General features: G+C 34.8%; 1 protein-coding gene across 2 annotated transcripts in view; it reads right to left on the reverse strand.

Moving 5' to 3' along the window:
* SLC2A13 (solute carrier family 2 member 13) overlaps positions 1 to 23,808 on the reverse strand; it is a 426,384-nt gene that overhangs the window by 320,804 nt on the left and 81,772 nt on the right. For both annotated transcript variants that reach the window (XM_067696180.1, XM_067696181.1), the window contains exons 2-3: positions 23,331 to 23,490; positions 1,616 to 1,824 (exon numbers count right to left, since the gene is read on the reverse strand). In XM_067696180.1, the coding sequence (XP_067552281.1) occupies positions 1,616 to 1,824; positions 23,331 to 23,490 (369 nt within the window). The remainder of the gene's footprint in view (positions 1 to 1,615; positions 1,825 to 23,330; positions 23,491 to 23,808) is intronic.

A 23,808-nucleotide genomic window follows, 5' to 3' on the forward strand; every position in this document is an offset into this window, starting at 1 on the left:
TCAATGCTTTGTAGTAAAGTCAGTGGTATCCCTACTCCTAAACAAGAAGTGTTTTTTTATTAAGTTGTTGTTTCTATCCTTAACATAAATTAATAAAAACTTCTGTTCTAAGTAGTATTTAATATAACCTAATACTCTGAAAAGATTTCCACTCACACATTATTAGCACATGGGTTTCAAGTATACTGATTACATGTAATTACATTACGTTATTGATTACAATATGAAACAACCTCATATTTCATTCAAGCAGCTGCTGAGAGGAATTTAGACAGAAGCATGAAAGAAGTTATTTGTAATTTAAATAGACACTTAAAATTGTATTTTAAAAATTAACACAATCTTGAACTAAGTGAATTAATTTTGTTAAAACAAAATTCTCTTTAATACTTGCACTAATGTGCAGAGTATAGGAAATGCTGACAATGCTAGGCACATGGTATATACTCAGAAACTTTTTGCTAAAAATGACCTTCACCTAGAGTGGGCTCACAATTATCTAGGGGCTTTTGTCTGAGGGGCTTTCGTCTGAGCAAGGAGGTAATAAGATCACACTGTGTATGTGACTATCATGTACTGTGTATATGTAAGTCAAACCATGTGTGGCTACCACAGTGACCAGTTTCTGCAGTGTTCATTCTATTGCTTCTTCAGCTCTACCAAAAGATAGTAAGAGTGAGTGAACAGACCTTCCAAGACTTGTGTATGACATATATCAATAAAGGGTTGTGTGTGTGTGTTTGGCATTTTCTCAGGTATGAAAAATAATTTGACTAATATAAGTAAGCATCTCCATTGAACAACCAATTAATGTAGAGGCAGAAGGAAGGTTGAGAGAAAATGAAACAATTTTGGGGAATGTGAATCCAGCAGGGAATTGTAAAATGTCTACCTTTTCCCATCATTCCCATCTGGCAAATCGCTTACCCAAATCAGACTGTCAAGATTACAGATCTTGCCTGAGAATTTTTAAATCCCTACGTGATTTCTTCTCTGAAAATAAATTCATCAACATAAATTAACCAGAACCATGCTTTTTTTGGTTTCTGACATGGTTAAATTGTGATTAGACAATTAAACATTTTAATGAAAACAGGGAAATGCAAAATTATTCCATAACTAGTATATGAAGGTATTCTTAGTCTTTATAAAAATTAGTATGGAAATCAATGTAACACATGTAAACAAGGTATTTAATTTTACTAAAGTGATTTATTTTGACAACAGTTCAAACTGAACTTTTATTTAATATAGAAGGTCAATAATACATACTTATATTTATATATTAAATATTTATATGTAAAATATACATATACTCAAAAAATGTCCCCACACTCAAAATGACAACTGTGTCAAGTATATCTGACTTAAAATAAAAGAAATTACAAAAATAAAAACAGTAATTATTTGAGGACAGTGGCATTATGGCAGTGTTTTCTTCATTCTTTTATAACATTATTATATTGCTTTTAAAATTAAAATGTTTATTTTAGTTTAGTTATACATATTAACCCACTTCATCATTTAGAGACATTAAATAATACTAAAAGAATATAATTTATAAGTAAAACTATTATGTAGTTTTAAAATTCATATATGTATAAAATCCACATACCTGAGCCAACCTCTTTTTCCTCTTCTTCAATGTTGTTTTTGATGCTATCATACTCCTCATCAATGGTCTGGTTACCACGCATCTGAGATAAAATTCTACGGGCCTTCTGAGTCTGTCCTTTCTGAATAAGCCATCGAGGGCTTTCAGGTAAAAAGAGAAAGCCAAAAAACTGTATAACTGCTGGAATTGCTGCAAGTCCCAGCATGTACCTGTAATAAGAAATCAATACATGGTTGTAAAATGTGGTCTTAATAGCACTGAGTATGAATAAAAGGTTTGTGTTCACCACACTAGGAATAACATATAATGGTAAAAATTAGAATGATTTTCTTTTCATCATATGTGCATGTCACCAGAAAAGATATTTTTATATTGTAGTGAAAAATTGAAAAATGAGAAAAATCTGATTCTTCTTTATCTCTCGCACAAATTACAATGAAAAAGAATGGACAAAAGTCACGATAATTTTGGATAGGCATTCTGAACCAAACACAACATGCAAAACACCAAAATCACCATCCTATCTAATACTAATATAATATAATTCTGTAATTTACAATATAAAAATGGGGCTAAGATAAAACTCTCTGATATCTGTTTAAAAGATATACTTTTCATTAAAATAAATGCCCAGATGTATTGCTTTACAGTTATTTCTTCTCTGTAAATGATTAGTTATGATTTCATTTTGCCATCAAGCATCATTTTTTTTTAGACAAAAAAGCACTTTACTTAAAAAATGGGGGGGTGGAGGGAGAGTTAGGAAAGCACATAGCAGCCGATAGCAGAAAAAAGATGAAGTCAGATGCTAATAATCATTATTAAAATGACTAGAAATATGAAAAAGCTGCTAATGTTTTAAGTTGTCATCTTCTTCAAATGTCTATTCTTAATGACTGACAAAATTCTAAATAACAAATAAGCATAGCACTTTAAATCTACCAGAGAAATAGCAATATGAATATATCAATATCAAAGATCTTTCCAAATTATTCTGACCACTGGACTAATCTCCTAATACCTCTAGGCCTCAATCTTTTTAAACTGAGCTAGATTACATAAACTTCAAGGTCTCTTTAAATTGGTGGCTTCTATGAATCTAGGACACCTGAATGTTTTCTATTGATCCAAGTTCCCAGAATATTTTCCATGGTAGATTTATGGTGGTAGAGCTCAGAAGGCCAGTCCTGATTACATAACAACCCATACTCACTGGCATTCATAAATCAAGACTCAATACACTTTTCAAAGCTGTTCTAACTTTTAAGCCATGCTAAACCAAAAGTATAGCAGTCCTGAAGACACATATCTTGTGAGTAAGTCTATTATTTTCCAGGCAATTTCATTTTACTTCCAAAAAGAGTAGAAAAACAAAAACACAATTGCTACATGGATGTTAAGAGTACCTCCTACTCAAACAGTAGCTACAAATACACTCAGAAAAATTAACTAAGATTTAGAAAGTGAACAAAGTGTTTATGAATGACTAAATGAATCACTTGGCCTACAATATTAAAGGAAATCTTATTAGCCATGTTTTATACTTTAATCCATAAGTATTGATAATTACACCAATACTTAATCACTCCTTCCTCTGCTCACCTAGAAAACATTTTTGACCTCTATTTATGTCATTATACCTTGTATTATAATAAATTATTTACCTATTTCACTTGACTGCATATTTAACTTTATATTCAGCATAGCACCTGATAAAGTATCTTGCACAGTAGGCATTTAGTAAATGTTTTATGAAATGATACAAAAACAGCTATATATATCGAAACTGTCTATATAAACTAAACAGAAAACTGTTTCACACTCATAGTAAAATTTTATGCAGCAACTCTACTGGATCATTAGCTCTGCAAAGTTACTTACACAGAAATTCTTTCCAATGAAACTATTTGTTACTCTAGATATAACCAGACCTTTCCTTCTATTTGTTACTCTAGATATGGCCAGACCTTTTCTTCTGAAGACTCATCTGATGAGAACTAGAGAGATCAGCTCACACAAATGCGTATTTCTGGCCTCTTTCCCTTAAGATGATAACTTGTATAACCAAATCTTAATGTGTGTTTTAATGCTGTAAATGAATGAAATTTCTATTCAGTGTGTTCTCTCTTTAAAAATTTAAGAAAAAAGGTTATCCTACATTGCCAATTATTTAAAAGAAAAGCAATAAAAAGGTAGAAACCAAATATATTGGATTAGGAAATAAATAAGAAAAGTACTAAAGATGAAAGCCTTTACTTTTCATTTCTCTATACCTTTCTTGATCTTTCCTTCCATTTTCCAAACCCCCTTAGTGATGAATTAAGATTAAAGGGGTGAACAGAATACTTCAAAGAAGCACTGAAATGAATACAGAAACTGAATCATTTTTAGACCCGAAGATGCTCACATAATACTTTGCACTTTACTACTCACTATTTAATCCCAGAACATAATATTTTTAAAAAATTAAAAGAAAAAAGAAAAGGGAAGAAAAGGGAAAATACAAAAAGAAAAATATAAAGATACATATTAGCCTGTTTTTTTAAGCGAGCTGTAGAAGACAGACTACTTTAGCCCTCCAGCCTTCTGAAATCTCTAAGTCCCAAGAGTCTAGGTCTGACATTTACAATTCAATGCCTTAATACTAGGGTAGGAAAAAGGAACTCACACTCTATTGCCAAACTTGAAGGATATATTAAAGCCTGTTTTCAGAGACTAGTCAAGATAAAACATGTTTTATACATTTACATCCTAAGATTTCTAAAAGTAAAACAAAGGAGCTTATTTTACTATATTTTAATTATCTTTCATGATAAAAATATTTTGATAGAAATAAATTACCATGGCTTTGTAGAGACCAAATACACAAGAGATCAGGTAACTGTGGTTTATGATGGAGAGAGGGTAGGAGCAGACCTGGGTCATACTTCACCTCTGGACACATTAACCACAAAACCCTGATCAAGTTACGTAACATTTTAATGCACAGATGACAGTGTCCATTTCATTGAGCTGTTGGGAGAATTAAGTGAAATCATTCTTTTGGTACCTAAGCACAAAGAGAAAGCTCAGCAAAAAATGTTTTTACCTCCCTGACCTTTCCCCCTCTCAACTAATTCAATGCAACTTTTCTATTCCAGCTGTATCATCCACCCAAACTTTTAGTAGGCAGCAGTAACCAGTTTCTTGAGGAAAAACTGTTCCTCCAATGATATGCATACTGGAGAATAAGAAGAATAAGTAAGAGTTTGCTTTGCTGTGATACTGATGAAAATTTTAACGTGAGACTAAGAGAGGAGGAACTCTATACTAGTTAAGGCACTATTAGACTTACCAAGAGTCCTCTAAATCCAAGGAAACCAGGAACCAGATGAATGACAAGAGTACACTGACAAACCAGGCAGGCAATGCCCAGACAGACAAGCAGCCCCCTATTGACATGGGGGATCTCATAATTATAAGCCAAATCAAGGGTTCTAAACCCTGGCTGCACATTAGAATCACCCAGGAGGCTTTTAAAACACACCAGTGTCCAGGGCCCACCTACCCCAGGGATTTTGACTAATTGCTCTGGGCTTCAAGCTCAGGGAATTCTATTTTCTTAAAAGCTCCCCAGGTGCCATCAAGGCTGAGAACCACTGATCTAAGTGTTTTAAAACTCCAGGGGGTGAAAGTGAACAATAAGCACCCAAGGTCTACCTTAAAGCAAACATCATTTACCTTCTGGAGGCCAGAGAGCACATCAAGCTAACAGAAGGGGAAATGAGGTTGACTCAATCAAGAATGCCAAGCCTTCATGAGTTCTAAAAATTTTTAGAATATTCTTTAGCATCATGATCACTCACAGAAAGATACCTTTTAAAACTTTCTAAACTGAAGTTAACAAATGAGCTATTTTCTGGTACAACTAGCAGTACCAGCACCTGCCTACCAGAAAACTAAGGAGGGGACCTCAAATAGTAAGCAATACTTTCAAATTGTGTGTTTGGGCCACCTATCAACAAAGGAGACAAGCCGGGCTTCTTCACCTCAGATTAGGCCTTCCCAGTGTCAGGAACTGAAACTCTGTAAACCAAACATCCCTCATTCCTGGGTGCCTGCCCTCCCTGCTGTGGCTGAGCAGACCTGCTGAGCTGCTGCCATCAGATGGCCTGTGCCTCACACAAAACCAAACAAGTCCTTCATTGAACTGAACAATTTACAATCATTCTTGTTTTAAAGGAATCATATTGCTCTAACCTATGAAACAAAAGACAAGTATCTTTGAATAGATGGCCATTTAAGACACAGAATTTTGCAGTTCATAATTGCCCCTCTCTGAACTGATGATAACATGGTTATCTGAAAACATAGTCAACAAATAAACATGTTTCTTATCTCTAGTAGTTCCACAGCAGTGATGATTATGTTCCAAATACATGAAAATCTACTTGAAGGCCAAACTCAGCTTGAACAGCAAAAGTAGTAGCTAACACATAGCACTAGTTACTATGTGCCAAGCACTGTTCAAAAGAATTAAAATACTTTAACTCATTAATCTTCGCAACATCCCTATGAGGTAGGTACCATTATTATTACCATTTTAAAGACAAAGAAATGAGGCACAAAGAAGATACAGAACTAACATGCGGTGGAACTAGGATTAAAACCCAGGCTCCCTATAATAAATGTTTATTGTAAGTCAAGCTATAATAAATGTTTCATGATTACTTGATAATTATTCTGCAGAACTCATAAAAGGGGGCATAAATTTACCTCAGCCTCATGTTTAAGGATCGCTTTAGAAGTCTGTTGTTCACACATCTCTGTGAAATGCAGTAAAGCCCTGTGGCAATAACAGGGGAAAGGGCTGCTGGGTGCAGTCCCTCCCAATCTTGCCAAACCCTGCATAGCACCTGACACTTAGCACCCACTGGGCTAGGGAACTGCAAACGGGATTTAACAACACGGACCCACTCGTGGCAAATGGGATATTCTCTTACCCTCAACACCAGAGTGCTTTTATGAAAACAGCTGACTATTAGTTAAAAGAAAATACATCATTTCTAAGGGTAAACTTGTGGTGCTCACTTTGAACACTATGCCAAAATGAATTTTGATTTCATTTTTCTTTAACATACACTGGTAAACTTTTCATATAGGAAAAATTTAGATAATAACACAATATATAGTTTAAAAGATGTTTGAGGGCAAAAAATTTTGACTTGGGATTTGATCCTTTTAAAATGTTTTATATGACAGATGTGATAGATCTAAAGTCGCTTTTGTCTACACTTTGTTTTCCAATGTCTGCCTTCCAGGGCTTCCCTGGTGGCGCAGTGGTTGAGAGTCCGCCTGCCGATGCAGGGGACACAGGTTCGTGCCCCGGTCCGGGAAGATCCCACACGCTGCGGAGCGGCTGGGCCCGTGAGCCATGGCCACTGAGCCTGCGCATCCGGAGCCTGTGCTCCGCAACAGGAGAGGCCACAGCAGTGAGAGGCCCGCGTACCGCAAAAACAAAAACAATGTCTGCCTTCCAGAGGCCGCCCCAAAAGGAATTGTGCTGGATTGAGGAATTGTATCCTGCGTCACGTTCTGTTTACTTCTCTTCTCCCCTCTATTCTTTTTCCTCCTTAAATTCTCAAATGATGGGAAAAGGTTGCCTATGCCTTATAATGCAAGAGCTATACGAATTACGGTTTTACTTGAAAGTCAAGCTGTAACAGAAAGACTATCATAGCTAAGGGAACTGTATTACAAAATATTATATTTAAAACAAATTGTATAAAATTATTTTTATGGCTCTTGAGGTGCTGAATTCTACTAAGGGAAGACATTTTCACTCTGAGGAGCACAGTAAAGATTTTTTGGACACTGCAGTCATTTAGCCAAATATCCTCCTAATAGGCCATGATAGCATTAATGTGCAATTCAATAATCACTTCCTTACCTGTCTCTAGACCTCGTGTTGTTAAAAGTATACATTTTTAAACCAAATCCTCATGTTACATTTTTCTAGTCCTAGAGAATCTTGATATTTTTCAAAACAGTAAGATGAGCTCAGTCACCATCTCTGAAACTGTCCTGGGTACAGGGAGGATTTTTAGCAATATTCTCTAATAATATCTCATACTATCTTATAATAAACTGAAAAAAATCAAATGACAAATCTGTATTTGTTATTCCAATAGTTTTACCTCCATCCTCTATCTTCTACCTTGCATTCTGTTTATATCTATTTGCTATTAATTTGGAAATCAAGAATGGTTAGCCCATTCTAAGAGCACAAATCAATTAGAGGAATACTGTATCATAAATACTAAGCATAATGCTATGCTTTATTCTTTAAAACTCTACAGTTTCAAATTGGCATTCTTTCACATATAACTGCAAAATAAACTTTAAACCTTGTTTTCCTGAAACATTTCATTGAAAATAGAAAGGATTAACAGAGTAAGTAAATTCTTTGAAAATGTTACTTTTTGAAGATTTACTGTGTTTGCTTTGAAAGCTAAGGCTGAACTTGCCATCTGAGATGTTATTCAGCTGTTTACCCAGCAAACATCTGAATGTGAGTTAAGTACCAAACTCTAAGCCAATCATTAAGCAATTAAGCATCATGAATGAACTTAACCAGAAAGAGTGCATTACTGTGTAAATCCAAAAACATCTCCCCAAGCTCAACTTTCCAATGATCTCTATCATTATACACTTTTTAAGTTTCCCCTTAAAAAGGCATAACCCCATCCCTTCAAACCACATCCAAGAACACTGTCCTTCAGCTCTATATCTAGAGCTACCCAACTTCGTTGTTCAAGAGTCCTACAGATTTTGAGTTTTTTCATAAACTTTAAGTAATAATCACATGAGTAATGCATTTGCTCCGAGATCCCTATTCTTGGATTTACAAAAGAAACAGCCACCTTTAAATATCAACGATAAAATAATTACTCGATAGTCATCAAACATGAATTGTGATTTATATATGTTCTTCCTTAATGCAAGTTTTAAATGTAAGAAGATAACACTGAATTTAACTACCTGCTATAGTTACAACAACTTACTTGATAATATATTTAAAAATTTTTCTTCATCACTCACAAATCCATTTCAATAGATAAGAAATTAAAATAAGAAAATACTGCCTAAGAAAGGCTACAAATGAACTTACCTACAAAACCGAAATAGAGTTACAGATGTAGAAAATAAACTTATGCTTACCGGGGGTTAAGGGGTGGGGGAGGGATGAATTGGAAGACTGGGATTGACACATACACACTATGATATATAAAATAGATAACTAATAAGGACCTACTGTATAGCACTGTGAACTCTACTCAATACTCTGTAATGGCTTATATGGGAAAAGAATATAAAAAAGAGCAGATATATGTATTTGTACAACAGATTCCCTTTGCTGTACATCTGAAACTAACACACATTGTAAATGAATTATACCCCAATAAAAATTAAAAAAAAAGAAAAGAAAATACTGCCTAATTGAGACCTCAGGCTAATAAGTTAATTTTCCTCTGCCATTAAGGGCCATGTAGAATATTATCATCAATGACTGATACACTTGAAAATCTGATGGCAGTTAGAGAGCAAACAGGAGACACAAAGCTGTGGGTACATAATAAAAAAAAAAAAATCAATGTGTCAAGTTGGATTCTTTCAAGTAAAAAGGTGATGTCATACATCACCAGCAAATGAGAAATTTTTACGTTACCTAGTAAACGAGTCTATGTAAACTGTTAAAAAATTCATAGCCATAAATGTAAACATATATATAAGCCAAAGAAAATATTAACTCTATCTACATAATAAGGGGAAAATCTCTCAAAGTAATTTGATATCAGTACATAAGGCAAATGGCTTGGCCGAGGTTATTTAGTGCTGTGGTCATAGCAGAAGCAGCAAGATATACTTGCTTTAATAGAATAAGATTAGATGCTATTTAAATAAATAATGTAGTATTTTGCAGAGATATTAGATAGTTTTAAACAACATGGCAAAATGCATTAAGATGTACAAAATTGACAGTACGAGTGCTGAAAGTAATGCGCGCACAACCATACCTATATACATACCCTTTTCTTTCCAACTCTGAATATCTTCCATATGCAAAGCTCTATGTTTGGGATTTTGGAGATACAGAAATGACTAAGATATTCCCTTGCTTCAAGGAGCTCATACCTAGTAATCATGGAACAAAATTGGATTATGTAATTGCTATGACTGAGATTTAGGCACAGTGTAAGAGTAAGGAGAAAAGTTATTTCAACAGAGGATATTAGAAAAAGTGTCATGGCAGAAAAAAACATTTAAACTATCACTGACCATTGCAGAAAAGGAATATAATGGAGAGAGCCAACATAAGGTTGAAATTAACTTTTTTAGGCAAAATTTGCATATAATAAAATGAGATCCAAGGTGTACCATTCTGTATGTGTGTGTGTGTGTGTGTGTGTGTGTGTGTGTGTGTGTGTGTGTATCCTTGTAACTACCATCCCAATCAAGAAACAGAACATTTCCATCATCCCAGAAAGTTCCCTCATACCTTACCCCCTTCCACTCAATCCCCATTGCCTTAGACAATCACTGATCGAATTTCTGTCCCCATAGCTAATTTTGCATATTGATGAACTTCATACAGAATGTTAGAGACCATACTTCTTTGTATCTAGCTTCTTTCAATCTTGTTTTTGAGATACATCCATTCTTTCTGATCTACCGATTTATCAATCCTTACCAGTCTCATTGTTTTAGCTTTATAGTAAGTCTTGAAATCAGATAGTGAATCATCCAACTTGTTCTTCAAGATGGTTTTGGCAATTCTAGGTCCTTTACTTTTCTGTAAAAATTTTAGAATCTACTTGTCCTTTTCAGTGAATTTGAATGAATGTAAGTGGTGATAGCGGACATCTCTGTCTTGAATTCCATCAGAAGGGAAAGCATTCAGGCTTTCCCCATTGAGTATAAAGCTGGCTGCAGGTTTTTTTGTAGATGCCCTTTATTAAATTCAAGAAGTGCTCTTCCATTCTAGTTTGCAGAAAGGTTTTATCATATATAAAGGTTATTCTGTCAAATGTTTTCCTGCATATATTGAGATAGATCCTTTAGTAGGTTTTCCTCCTTTAAATAATTTCAACATGGTGACTTGCACAAATTAATTTTCATATGGTAAACAAACTGACTTTTCTGAGAAAACTGCCTTGGTCAGTTTATATAAAAGGATTTATTATTCTTTTATATATTATTGGGTTTGATTTTACAATATTTTAAGGATACTTTCAATCTGTGTCTAGAATTTTCTTTGCTTGTAACAACTTAAGCCACTTCCAGAACTAACAAGCCATGAATCCGAACCACTGCCTTTCCCAGTGTACTCGAATCTCCATTACTACCCAAAGTGCAGCCCATCCAGGTCACTGCTGGTCTTTAACAGTCTCAGAAGGACAGAAACAAAATTAAGTAAAGTGTATTCAGCGGCAATTTCAAGAAGAAGAGCCTCATTCAATTTGTTATAGGAATGGGTAGCCCTTAGGTATAATATCTAACATAAAATGTATTGGAGTCTGTTATGATATACTTTAGTATTTAACATGCACTTATGAATTATTGAGAATCTATGTCACTACTGAATGTACTAAAGAAAACTGGACAATTAAATGAAGCATGACTAATTTCAGGAAAAAAAAAAAGCCACAGTATTAGTTATGCTGGCCTCAAAACTCAGCTGGGAAGTACTCCTTCTACCTCTATTTTCTTAAAGCTTTTGTTTAAGCTTGGAGCTATTTATTCTCTAATGTTTTACTTAATTCACCAGTGAAACCATCTGGGCCTGAAGTTAGCTTTTCAGGTAGGTTACTAGCAATGATTCGACTTAATAAATAGAGGAATATTCAGATTTTCCATTTTACCTTGTGCTGGTTTTTAGTAGAGTTGCGATTTTCAAGCAATGGGTCCATTCCATCTAAGTTGTTGACTTTATTGGCACAAAGTCGTTCAAAGTATTCCCTCACTATCCTTATTATGTCCATAGAAATGATGTGCTTTTACTCCTGATATTGATAATTTGTGCTTTATCTTTTTAAATCAGTCATAATCAGTTTACCAATTTTATTAGTAATTCCAAAGAACCAACATTATTTTTCTATTGTTTGTCTGCTTTGTATTACATTGACTTCTCTTCCTTATTAACACCTTTTGTTTCATTTGGTTTTAATATGCTCATATTTTTCTAGCTTAACATGAAACTTAGATCATTTGACTTCTCTAATAAAATCACTTTAGCTATATATTATGCTCTAAGCACAGCTGAAACTGCATTCTACAAATTTTGATATATTTTATTTTCTTTGAACTCAAAACTGTTTTCTAATTTTCCTTCTGACGTCTCCTTAAATCCATGAGTTATTTAGAACATGCTGCTTTTTTTTTTTTTTTTTTTTGCGGTACGCGGGCCTCTCACTGATGTGGCCTCTCCAGTTGCGGAGCACAGACTCCAGACACGCAGGCCCAGCGGCCATGGCTCACGGGCCTATCCGCTCCAAGGCATGTGGGATCTCCCCGGGCCGGGGCATGAACCCGTGGTCCCCTGAATCGGCAGGCAGACTCTCAACCACTGCGCCACCAGGGAAGCCCCTAGAGCATGCTGCTTTAATTTCCAAATATTTGAAGCTTTTCTGGCTATTTTATTGATGTCTAATTTAATTCTTCTATGGTCAGAGGACATACTCTATAAGAGTCATTTTTTAAATTTATTAATATTTATTTTATGATTCAGGATATGGCCAATTTTACAGAATGTCTGATGTGAATTTGAAAAAGAATGTGTACGATGCAGCTGTTGTGGGTGTAGCTATCCACAAATGTCAGTTACGCCTAGGCAATTAAGAGTGTTTTCCAGTTTTTCTACAAATATTTTTTGTCTAGTTGTCCTATCAGTTGCTAAGAAAAGAGTTAAAAATTTTCCCAATATGAGCCTGAATTTGTCTACTTCTTCCTTTAGTTCTGTAATTTTCAAATTGTGATAAAGTATACAAAATAAAATTTCCCATTTTAATCATATTTAAGTGTATAGATCTGCAGCATTAAGCACATTCACAATGTTGTACAACCACCATCTATTAATTTTTGTTTATGCATTTTGAAGTAAACTATACATTCTTTATCATTTTTAATTCTGATGAATTGACTCTTTTATCATTATGAAATGTCCTCTTCATCTCTGGTAATACCACTTGTCTTAAGGTCTATTTTGTGTGATTATTAATATAGCACACAAACTTTCTTATACTTACTGTTTGCATAGTCTATCTTTTGCCATCCTTTCACTTTTAACCTATCTATTGCATTTTACTTGAAGTGTATCTCTTTTACACAATATAAATCTGTGCCATGCTTTTTGTACACAATGATAATTTTTTATATTTCATGTTACTGTTGCTGTAACTGGATTTTAAGTCTACCATTTTGCTATCTGCTTTCTATTTGTCCCATCTGCTATTTATTTTTTTCTTTCTTCTTTTTTTTAATATTTATTATTTATTTTTGGCTGTGTTGGGTCTTTATTGCTGCATGCGGGCTTCCTCTAACTGCGGCAAGCAGGGGCTACTATTCGTTGCAGTGTGCAGGCTTCTCATTGCCGTGGCTTCTCTTGTTGTGGAGCATGGGCTCTAGGCCCACGTGCTTCAGTAGTTGTGGCACGTGGGCTCAGTAGCTGTGGCGCAGAGCACAGGCTCAGTAGTTGTGGTACACGGGCTTAGTTGCTCCGCGGCATGTGGGATCTTCCTGGACCAGGGTTTGAACCTGTGTCCCCTGCATTGGCAGGCGGATTCTTAACCACTGCACCATCAGGGAAGTCCCTATTTATTTTTTTCTTGCCTTTGTTCAGATTATCCAAATATCTTAAGTATTTCATTTTAATTCTTAAAATGGCTTCTTAGCTGTATCCTTTTGTAATCTAGTCTAGTGATTGTTCTCAGGATAAGACATGCATCTTAACTTATCAGTCTACCTAGAGATAACACTGCAACTCTTCACAAACATGTATAATTCTATTTACTGACTCCAATTTTTCTGCTATTGTCATCATATATTTTATAACTTATATACATTATAAATTGCACAATAAATTTAAATGTAAACAGTCATATGTCTTTCAAAAAATGGAGAGAAGAAAAAAACAAATTCCTTTATATTTGGTCTCTTATTGATAGCCACTACTTTTCCTCCCTACTGCAGCTGGATGAGCTTTCATCTAGTGTCATTTCCCTTCAGTCTGAAAATTTTCCTTAGCATTTCTTATGATGCAGGAGGTCTAGTGGTGACAATTTGTCCTAACTTTATTTGAAAATGTCTTTATAAGCGTAATCTTGAGGTTTGCCTATATTGACCAATTTTTCTTTCAATTATGGGTCACATTTTCTGTTTATTTGCATATCTAATAATTTTTAATGTTTTGAGTATTGTGGATAAACTCTGGAGACTCTAGATTTTGTTCTCTTCTGAAGAACACTCACTTTTTTATTAGGCACCTTACATCTGTGGAAGCTTGGTTTTACACTTGGCTAGTGTAAATCTGTTTTCAGTTTTGGCTTGGTCTTAGGGGAAATTCCTTAATCACGCAACAAGTCTTTACTCCTAAGGCTGGTGCTTCTTTGATTTCCGTGGAAGCTCAAGCTGTTGGCCCCTCTAACCTGGCAGGTTTCAAATTCCAAATATGTCCTTCCTCCTATGGGCAGGAAATAAAATCTGTCTCATCTTTCACCGTCTTCTAACTGTTGCCTTCTGCAGGCTCCACGGAATCTCCCCTGTAATATTCACAGTTCAGGGATCTGTAAAACATTTGTAGCAAATTAATATTCAGATTTGGTGGCTTCCTCCTCTCTGGGTCATTCTTTTCCTGGATTTTACCCCTTAAATTTCAGTTGCTCTGGCCATCCCAAACTCTAGCCACTTATACCACAAGCCAATAAAACTGAAGTTTTCTTCTTAAGTTCTCGCTGCCCAGCATCATGGATTGAGGGCTGCCCTCAGAGAAAAAGTCATAGGTGTATATATCACCGTGAACTGTTCCCTTCAAGGATCAAATCCCCCTTCAGTTTCTTGGTACTGGAGCTCTCCAATGTTTTAAACATTTTTTTTTTATTCTGTCTATGACTTATAATGGTTACCTTCAGGGGACGTTAGTCTTAACGCCAATCAGTCTCATTAGCAAACTATATTAACTTTTCACCTGGAAAATTCAGACAGTTGAACGTGGGGGCGATTTTTATTGCCAGCTTTATGCAGGATAGAGACCCAACCTAAGATTTTTCTGGAGATAACAGCAAACAATACCTAGGAACACTTAAGAGTCTATAAGTATGTTCACAGCTACTAAAACTCATTTGATCCTCACAATAACACTGTACAATTGCTGAAGCATTAGCTAATGAGGATGTCAGTGCTTAGATAAAGCAACGTATGTGTTGTTAAAGCAAGTCTCAACTCTCTTCTGTCCACTATACCTTTACGATAAACAGTCATATATATATCTTGTATCTTAATTCTGTCAATAATAAAATTACAAATATCTTCAGTAGTAAGATATTTACTTGTTAACCAAATCCATCTATCTTAAAATGGCCAATGTCATAAATAATAAGAGTACTTTCCCTGGCATAAATTTGTTTAGAAATATCACCCTCTTTTGAATATGATTCTGAAAATCATCTTATTGGCATGGTTTTTAAATTATAAAATATTATGGGGGAGAGAAGCTCATAAATTTTCTAATCTAAAGTAATGTTGATTTTTTTTAATTATTTTCTAAGACTGTCAATAAACAAACCTGAACTCAATGTACTGTTACAGAGTGCAATGGATTTAAAGTTCTATTCATACCTGTTACGACTAGCCTTCCCACTTCACTCTCAAACTCCCAAATAGTAATCATGGCCCTCCCAGTAGCCACTCTAAACTTCTCGCCATTGCCCAAACGTGACTGGCTCTTTTACACTATAGGGCCTTTGAAAATTATATTTCACCTAGAGGTTCCCTCTCCCTCACTCTGCCTCGAACTCTTTTATTCATAAAAGACTCAGCTCAAATATCATTCCAATTTTGAAGCTAAGTTATTTATTCCCCGAGAGCTCCCATAACACTATCATTTACTTAACATGCTGACGAAAAGCCTCTCCTTCATTAGTCTGTGAGGTGCTTGATTGCTTAAGGACAGGAACATTTCTTATTGATCTTTCTATCTCTAGTATCAAGTACAACAGGAGTATGTAGTAGGTGCCAAAAATTTTTTTTGAATGACTGAATGATTTCCATACTAACTGATGTCTCCAAGAGTACCATGTCAGTACCTCACACCAATACTCTGGCAGTACTCTCACAATAGGTTCCCTGAACCCACCCAAGAGCCAAGAGTTCCAATAAATTCTGGACCTCACTGCCATGTTAATCACTGGCTAACATTATGGCATGAACTGCTTAAAAAGTAATAGCTTCCATTTGTCTGTAGATAAAATTTCAAAACCTCCAGCCTAGAATTCATAGACCTCTACAATCTGCCTCCAATCTACCATGTACATCTTAACTTCAGTTTCAAGCCTCCTGATCCTGCCCTCATCCATCCTACTCTCTGTCCTCATTTTCACCTCAGTCCACATGAATCCTGCCAATTCTTCAAAGCTCAGCACAAATCTCACATTGTCCATGAATTAGCCTGGTGATACTCCAGAAAACTATCTAATATAGATGTAACTAGCACTAATACCTTGTGCTTTTCATTCAACACCTGTATTACCTCAAATTTTCCTTCTTCAGCTGAAAAAAGAAAAACAAAAGAACACCATGTGAATGATGAAACATGCAAAAACACCCAGTATACTTTGCAAATAGCTGTATACAGTCTAGTGAGGTGGAATAAGATAACTGTAATTTAAAAAAAATTAAACCTGAGAATCAGTAAAAGTAAATATAAAGGAGAATTCAGCCCTTCTATAGATATACCATTCTTTTTAATATAAATCGCATGATGATTTATGTAATTATAAATAGAGGAACACTCATTTGAAAATCAGCTCTATCCGAGAGAGAAGAGCAAAGAATGTCCTGGGGCCCAGAGAGGTACATTATTTTGAGGGATGTAAATTTTCATAGGCTCAGAAACTAGTTTTCTTTCTCTGATTTTTATGCTCAGTAAGAAATATTTAGGATTAATAATTTAGTTTTTCAGCTACCTGCAAAGATATCTATTCCCCAGCATAAATTAAAGAATTGGTATTTTGGTTTATAATCAATATCTTTTTACTTTGGTTAAGAGTCTCTTCCCTGGAACCCAGTCAATTTCAGCTAAGTTCAATAAACATTTAGTAAGCCTTTACTATGTTCCAGACCCTTTCCTAGACCTAAAAATGAGTACAAGGTCAAAACTGGTTCAAAAAAATGGTGAGTATAAAAGTGAAGCCACGTACAAAGTATTATGAAAAGGCAAAGGAACAAAGACAGTTTCACATGATATACAAGCAAAAGATTTAAAAGAGGAACAAGAACTGAAACAGTAAAGCAGGACAGAGTAGAAAGACATTATAGGCAAAGTGAGCAGAAGGAAAAAAACAAATATGAAAAAGCAAGATGTGAGTAGTGTATACAGTTTATAGGCATAAACCTATGTTGTATAAAGAAGGAAGGAAGGAAGTAATAATGAATTTAAAAATCTAGGAAAGCAGGCATGGATTGGATAATGAAAGGCACTACAAGCCGTGATGAAGAGACTGATTTTTTTCCTGTAGGAAATGGGGAGTCTTGGAAGCATTTTAGCAGTGGCATGTCCAGATAAGTGTTTTAGACCGATAATGGTGGTGGTGAAGTTCACTTTACTACATGTTTATAGAGTGCCAAGCTTTAACTCGGCAATTAAAAAAAGAAAACCATGTGCCATATTGTGAAGCAATTATACTCCAATAAAAATGTTAAAAAAAAAAAAAAAGAAAACCTTTCTTTGCCTGAGGTGTAGTGAGTAAATCTCACTATGTTCAATAAGCACAATTCAAAAATATAGCACAGAAAAGGGCAAACAGTGATAAAACGTCATGTCATTTAGTGTTAACTACCAAAGTAACTGTCATCTTTATAAGCACTATAATATATTAGACAAAAATAAAATCTTTCTCAATATTACTAGTCATCAGGGAAATGGAAATCAAAATCACAACAAGATGCCACTTCATACCCACTGAGATGACTATAATTGAAAAAGAGAGATAATAATTGTTTACTAGGATGTGGAAAAACTGGAACTCATACATTGCTAAATGGGAATGTGAAATAGTGCAGCCACTTTGGAGAACAATCTTGCTGTTCCTCCAAAGGTAAACATAGTTACCATATGACCTAGCAATTCTACTCCTAGGTATACATCCAAGAGAACTGAAAATATATGCCCACCCTAAAACTTGTACACAAATGTTCAGAGCAGCATTATTTTTAATAGCCAAAAAAGTGGAAACCACTCAAATGTCCATCAACAGACGAATGGCTAAACAAAATGTGGTATATCCACATTACTTGCCAATAAAAAGAAATGAAGTACTGACACATGCTACAACATGGATGAACCTTAAAAACATGCTAAGTGAAAGAAGCCAGTCACAATGGACCACATATTGATACTTGAAATACCAAGAATAGGCAACTCTATAAGGAAAAAAAGTAGATTAATAGTTGCCTAGAGCTGGGAGGAGCTGGGAAGTTGGATGATGACAGCTATGGGGTACAAGTTTTCTTTTCAGGGTAATAAAAATGTTCAAAATTTGATTGTAGTGATAACTGCACAACTCTGTAAACATACTGAAAGCCACTGAATTGTACATTTTAAATGGGTGAATTGGTGTATTAATTATATTTCAATAAAGTTATTTTTAAAAAATTAATCTTTACTGATATTTTCAAAATCCTTATTTCCTCTTTCTTATGGAGCCCAATAATATTCTTCTCAGTATAGTAGTAATATGACACTACAGTGCTACAAAAGTATCAGTAGGCAATCTTCTACTGGCAATTTTTTCTAGAAAAGCTTATCTTTCAACAGTTCAGCAAAAAACAATTTATTTCTATGACATCCAAACAATAAGAGAACAGAAGCTTTGACCCATCTGACACAAAGGGTGATTTAGTCTTTCAACAACCTGAACATCTAAGAAGTTTTTCGGTCAGTTTCATCTTCTGTATATATTAATCTTATCACTATCATAAAAATTACCAGTAATCATATTTTAGACTTTAAACACTTAGAAGCAGAATGAGGAAAAAGGTGGCTACATTTCAACTAAAAAGAACTGGCTCTAATCTACGCCATGTAATAACCATATGGTCTCAGGCAAATATTTAACTTCTCTGAGCATTTTTTAAATCTACAAATAGGGAATAATACTAGTTCCACCAGCCTCTCAAGGTTTTGGTGAAGATCAAATGATATTCACTAACAGACTCTAAAACTGTTCATCAGTGTAAAGTGAACTAGTTAATCTGGGACACTAGGTATATAGTATGACATCAAATGTTAGTAACTTAAAGTAGAGTTTCAGACAAATCAAAGTCAAAAAGGCAAATGAAAAAGAAACAGGGTTTCCCTGGTGGTGCAGTGGTTGACAGTCCACCTGCCGATGCAGGGGACACGGGTTCGTGCCCCGGTCCGGGAAGATCCCACATGCCGCGCAGCGGCTGGGCCCGTGAGCCATGGCCGCTGAGCCTGCGCGTCCAGGGCCTGTGCTCCGCAAGGGGAGAGGCCACAACAGTGAGAGGCCCACGTACGGCAAAAAAAAAAAAAAAAGAAAGAAAAAGAAACAAAATGTTAACATATTCAAACTCTTGGAATGTAGGGAACATTTTACTTTATGATACATGAAAATATAAGTATGAGAAATAAATTTTTTTTTTTTTTTTTGCGGTACGCGGGCCTCTCACTGCATGTGGGACCCTCCCGGACTGGGGCACGAACCCGCGTCCCCTGCATCGGCAGGCGGACTCTCAACCACTAGGCCACCAGGGAAGCCCGAGAAAGAAATTTTATATGAAATATTTAAAACCACATTTCCTTAGAACTTTTGGAATACATGGCCACAAAGTGATGAATTATCTATTGTTATAATCATGAGTAAGTTATAATTGCTGACAATTCTAATGTCGATGCTTAGGTAAAACTCCAATTTTCACTTGCTTGTAACCACATTCCTATGAGTCCAGGAGTCAGATGAGGTAAACACAAAGCTAAGGATGCTGAAAAATAGAAGAAAATAGTACACAGAAAATTCACTTGTAAGAAGAAAAGTAGACATATTTGCATGTATACACAAATAAACATGTATTTGTACAAAAACTAAGTGGATTCAAAGTGATCTGCTATGTTAATGCACTGGTCTGAATACTAGCCCAAGTTTGTTTTCCATCCTCTTATTTTATTTTTTCACCCCTGGGTTCTCCAATATTATGGGAAAAATTCACACAGGTGTGCTACTTCACTTTACTGCAAATATCTGCCTCCAACATCAGCTGGGATCTCATGGTTATTTGGAAACTCATTTTTGTCTTTAGTCTTTTCCTTCTTGTACCTTCTATGGTAGATATAAGCATTTAACATTTTTTTTCTCTAGGCCTCTGCCCTAGCACCTCCAAGCCACAACTTTACTGGTTAAGAAACCAGAGGTCTTAGAATGTGTTTCCTTCAACCTCCCTTACAATTTACCTCTAGTAGCACCCATCTTCTATGCATTCATCAGAATAGTAAATAACAACATGATTCATCATTTATTGAGTATTTGCCATGTGCCAAACACTGTGCTGAGTACTTTATATACAATAATTAATTTAGATCCCACAATAATCTTACAAGATAAGCATCTTTGGTCACATTTTTTACAATGACGAAAGTGAATTTCAGGGGAACTAAGTAACTTGTCCAAGGTTTGTAGCTAATTACTCACTGAAAACAGATTTAAATCCAGCTCTGCCTATCACTATGTCACCCTGCCTCTCAAAAGTATTCTAATGCCTATCCTAAGACCTCCACTTCTGCACAGGGATACTACATTCATAACTTATTTTCACTACTGTATCTTTCTTTCTTTCCTAACCCAGTACTGAGAAAAGGTACCTATATTGCTATATTTAAGTGGTGTTGGGAAAACTGGACAGCCACAAGCAAAAGAATAAATCTTATACCATACACAAAATTAACTCAAAATGAATTAAAAACTTGAACAGAAGACCTGAAATCATAACACTCCTAGAAGAAAACATAGGCAGTAAACTCCTTGAGATAGGTCTTGGAGATAAATTTTGACTCTGAGAGCAAAAGTAAAATCAACAAAAGCAAAAATAAATAAGTGGGACTATATCATACTAAAAAGCTTTTGCACAACAAAGGAAACCATCAACAAAATGAAAAGGCAACCTACTGAATGGGAGAAAAAATTTGCAAATCACATATTTGATAAGGGGTTAATATCCAAAATATATAAAGATTTCATATAAACTCAATAGCAAAAATGCAAACAATCTGATTAAAAAATGAGCAGAGCATCTGAATAGACATTTTTTCCAAAGAAGACATTCAGATGGCCAACAGGTACATGAAAAGATGCTCAAAATCACTAATCATCAAGAAAATGCAAATCAAAACCACAATGAGATATCACCTCACACCTGTTAGGATGGCTATCATCAAAAAAACAAGAGATAACAAATGTTGGTAAGGATGTAGAGAAAAGGGAACCCTTGTGCATTGTTGGTGGGATTGTAAAATGGTGCAGCCACTGTGGAAAACAGTATGGAGGTTGCTCAAAAAATTAAAAATAGAACTACCGTAAGGTCCAGCAATTTTACTTCTACATATTTATCTGAAGAAAATGAAAACACTAATTCAAAAAGATACGTATATCTGTATTCCCATGTTCACTGCAGCATTATTTACAATAGCCAAGATTTGGAAACAACCTAATTGTCCAACATTGATGGATGAATTGATACAGAAAATGTGGCATATATACACACAATGGAATATTATTCAGTCATAAAAAAGAGTGAAATCTTGCCATGTGCAACATGGATGGACCTCGAGGGCACTATGCTACATGAAATAAGACAGATAAAAACAAACACTGTATGAGCTTTCTTATATGTGGAATCTAAGAAAAAAAAGCAAAATAAAAAAGTAAATAAATAAAAACCCAAGCTCATATATACAGAGAACAGACTAGGGGTTTCCAGACGTGGTGGGTGGGGGATGGGGGAAATGGGTAAACTCTTTTTTTAGTTTAAATAAATTGCTTAATTTTTACAATTAATAAAATAAATACATAAAAATAAATTGTGATACTTGGATTAAAAACATGACTCATGTAATTTATATGTTTTCATTTAAAAATGGATTTTTAATAAAAGCAGATATATATTTCTATATTGGTTACATTAATAAAATTCCTTAACAAAATGTAAATAGATAATTTAGATCTTAAAGCTATGTGGGGCTGAAAGATTAACTGACTTCCATTGAGCTTCTAGTAAAAACACAAAATATCAGATTACGTTGGTAACAAGCTATCATCTCCCACTTTCTGTTCTTCTACAGAGTGGAAAAGAAAGATGAAGTTCTTGCCTCTTCAATTTTTCAGTAATTTCTCACTTTTTTGGAGATTCATTCCTTCAGAGGTAGAAAGTGGTTTAGCAACATATGCAGACACAGCTAATATTTTAAAGAAATGTGTCCTCCCTTTAATGGTCCTGACAAACATACACCCTAACTGCCTTCAGTGAGTTTTCTCACATGACTTTTAACAAAACTTCATCAGCCTAAGTCTTCAATAGCTTCGATTTATTGTGCTGCTTACATATGTAAGTTTACTTCCCTACATCCACATAGCAGCAAACCCTTTTTCTTCAGCTGTTAAGAACTAACTTCAATAGTTTAAGCACCATGCTAACACACCAGAGTCTGTCTTGTGGAATATTTTCTCTCCAGCACCTATACAGAGAGTATAGGGAAATTTTATTAAAATTTAAAACCCTGGAAGGGTTACATGAATCTGTTGTTTTGAATACCATGAAGTATATCAAAATCCAGAGCCCATAGTATGTTTAAGCTTTAATATAAGATCAGTTTGTTTTACAATATTAGGTTTGAAAATATTTTAAAGCAGTTTTCAAAACATTTTTCTCATCTCTTTTGATTCAAAGTAAGCCAAATAATGATCATAAATAATTTGTGTATTTTAAGTTTTACATATATAACATCTTTTTATATAACTAAACCTGTACCTTTAAAGACTGAGTTTTCTTTCATTCAGATTAGAACGTAGCTACCTAAATTCCAAAAGGATGTTAGTTATATCTATAGCTCATAAACAGCTTGTCAATCACTGATACAATTCAAAAACTCCATGCATATTTATTGCTGCATTCATTTTTAAACAAATATTGCAAAATATTACACACAGTGTGAGCAACGTCACCTAAATGCTAAAACACCCCGTAAATATCAATTCTTAATGGTAGGTTCCTTGTCTATCATTAAAATAAATATCAGCTTCTTGTCCACTTTCAATTTTGCTGAACGCCATCATATAAATTAGCTATAATGATACAAAATACCCTATATTTTTTCTATCATTTCTCAAGTTTTTTCCATCCCCTAAATACTCATAATTTATTTGAAAATTAAATATAAGAACTATTTACAGACCTCCATCCATCTTTCTGGAGATAACTGAAGCCTCCATCGACAACACTTGCAAAGAACTGCCCTCCCGTGATGAAGAGGGTATTAATGGTGACTAATCGACCTCTTAAATTGGGGGGTGAGACCTCAGCGATGTACACTGGCACTGTCATAGAAGCAATGCCTATAAAGGAACAATAAAAAGTAAACATTAGACATTTATCCAAGATTTCTGTTGTCATAGATATTAAGACAGATTAAGACATACACACACATATACGGGCTTAGTTTTCTACTTTAAACAAAGGTTTACCACATATTTAAAGATTCTGTTTATAAGTAGTGACTACTGCAGATAAGATGTGAGATACCAATCTCTGAGTATCATTTTTCATATTATCACTTGAAAGCCTACAAACGAAAGTACCCCTAGAGATCTCAGATAACTTTAGAATGCATGTCAGTATGCTTTGTAACTTTTTGAAAACTAAAAATAGGAAAA

This window comes from Pseudorca crassidens, chromosome 11 (genome assembly GCF_039906515.1).
Source record: "Pseudorca crassidens isolate mPseCra1 chromosome 11, mPseCra1.hap1, whole genome shotgun sequence".
Taxonomy (NCBI): Eukaryota; Metazoa; Chordata; class Mammalia; order Artiodactyla; family Delphinidae; genus Pseudorca; species Pseudorca crassidens.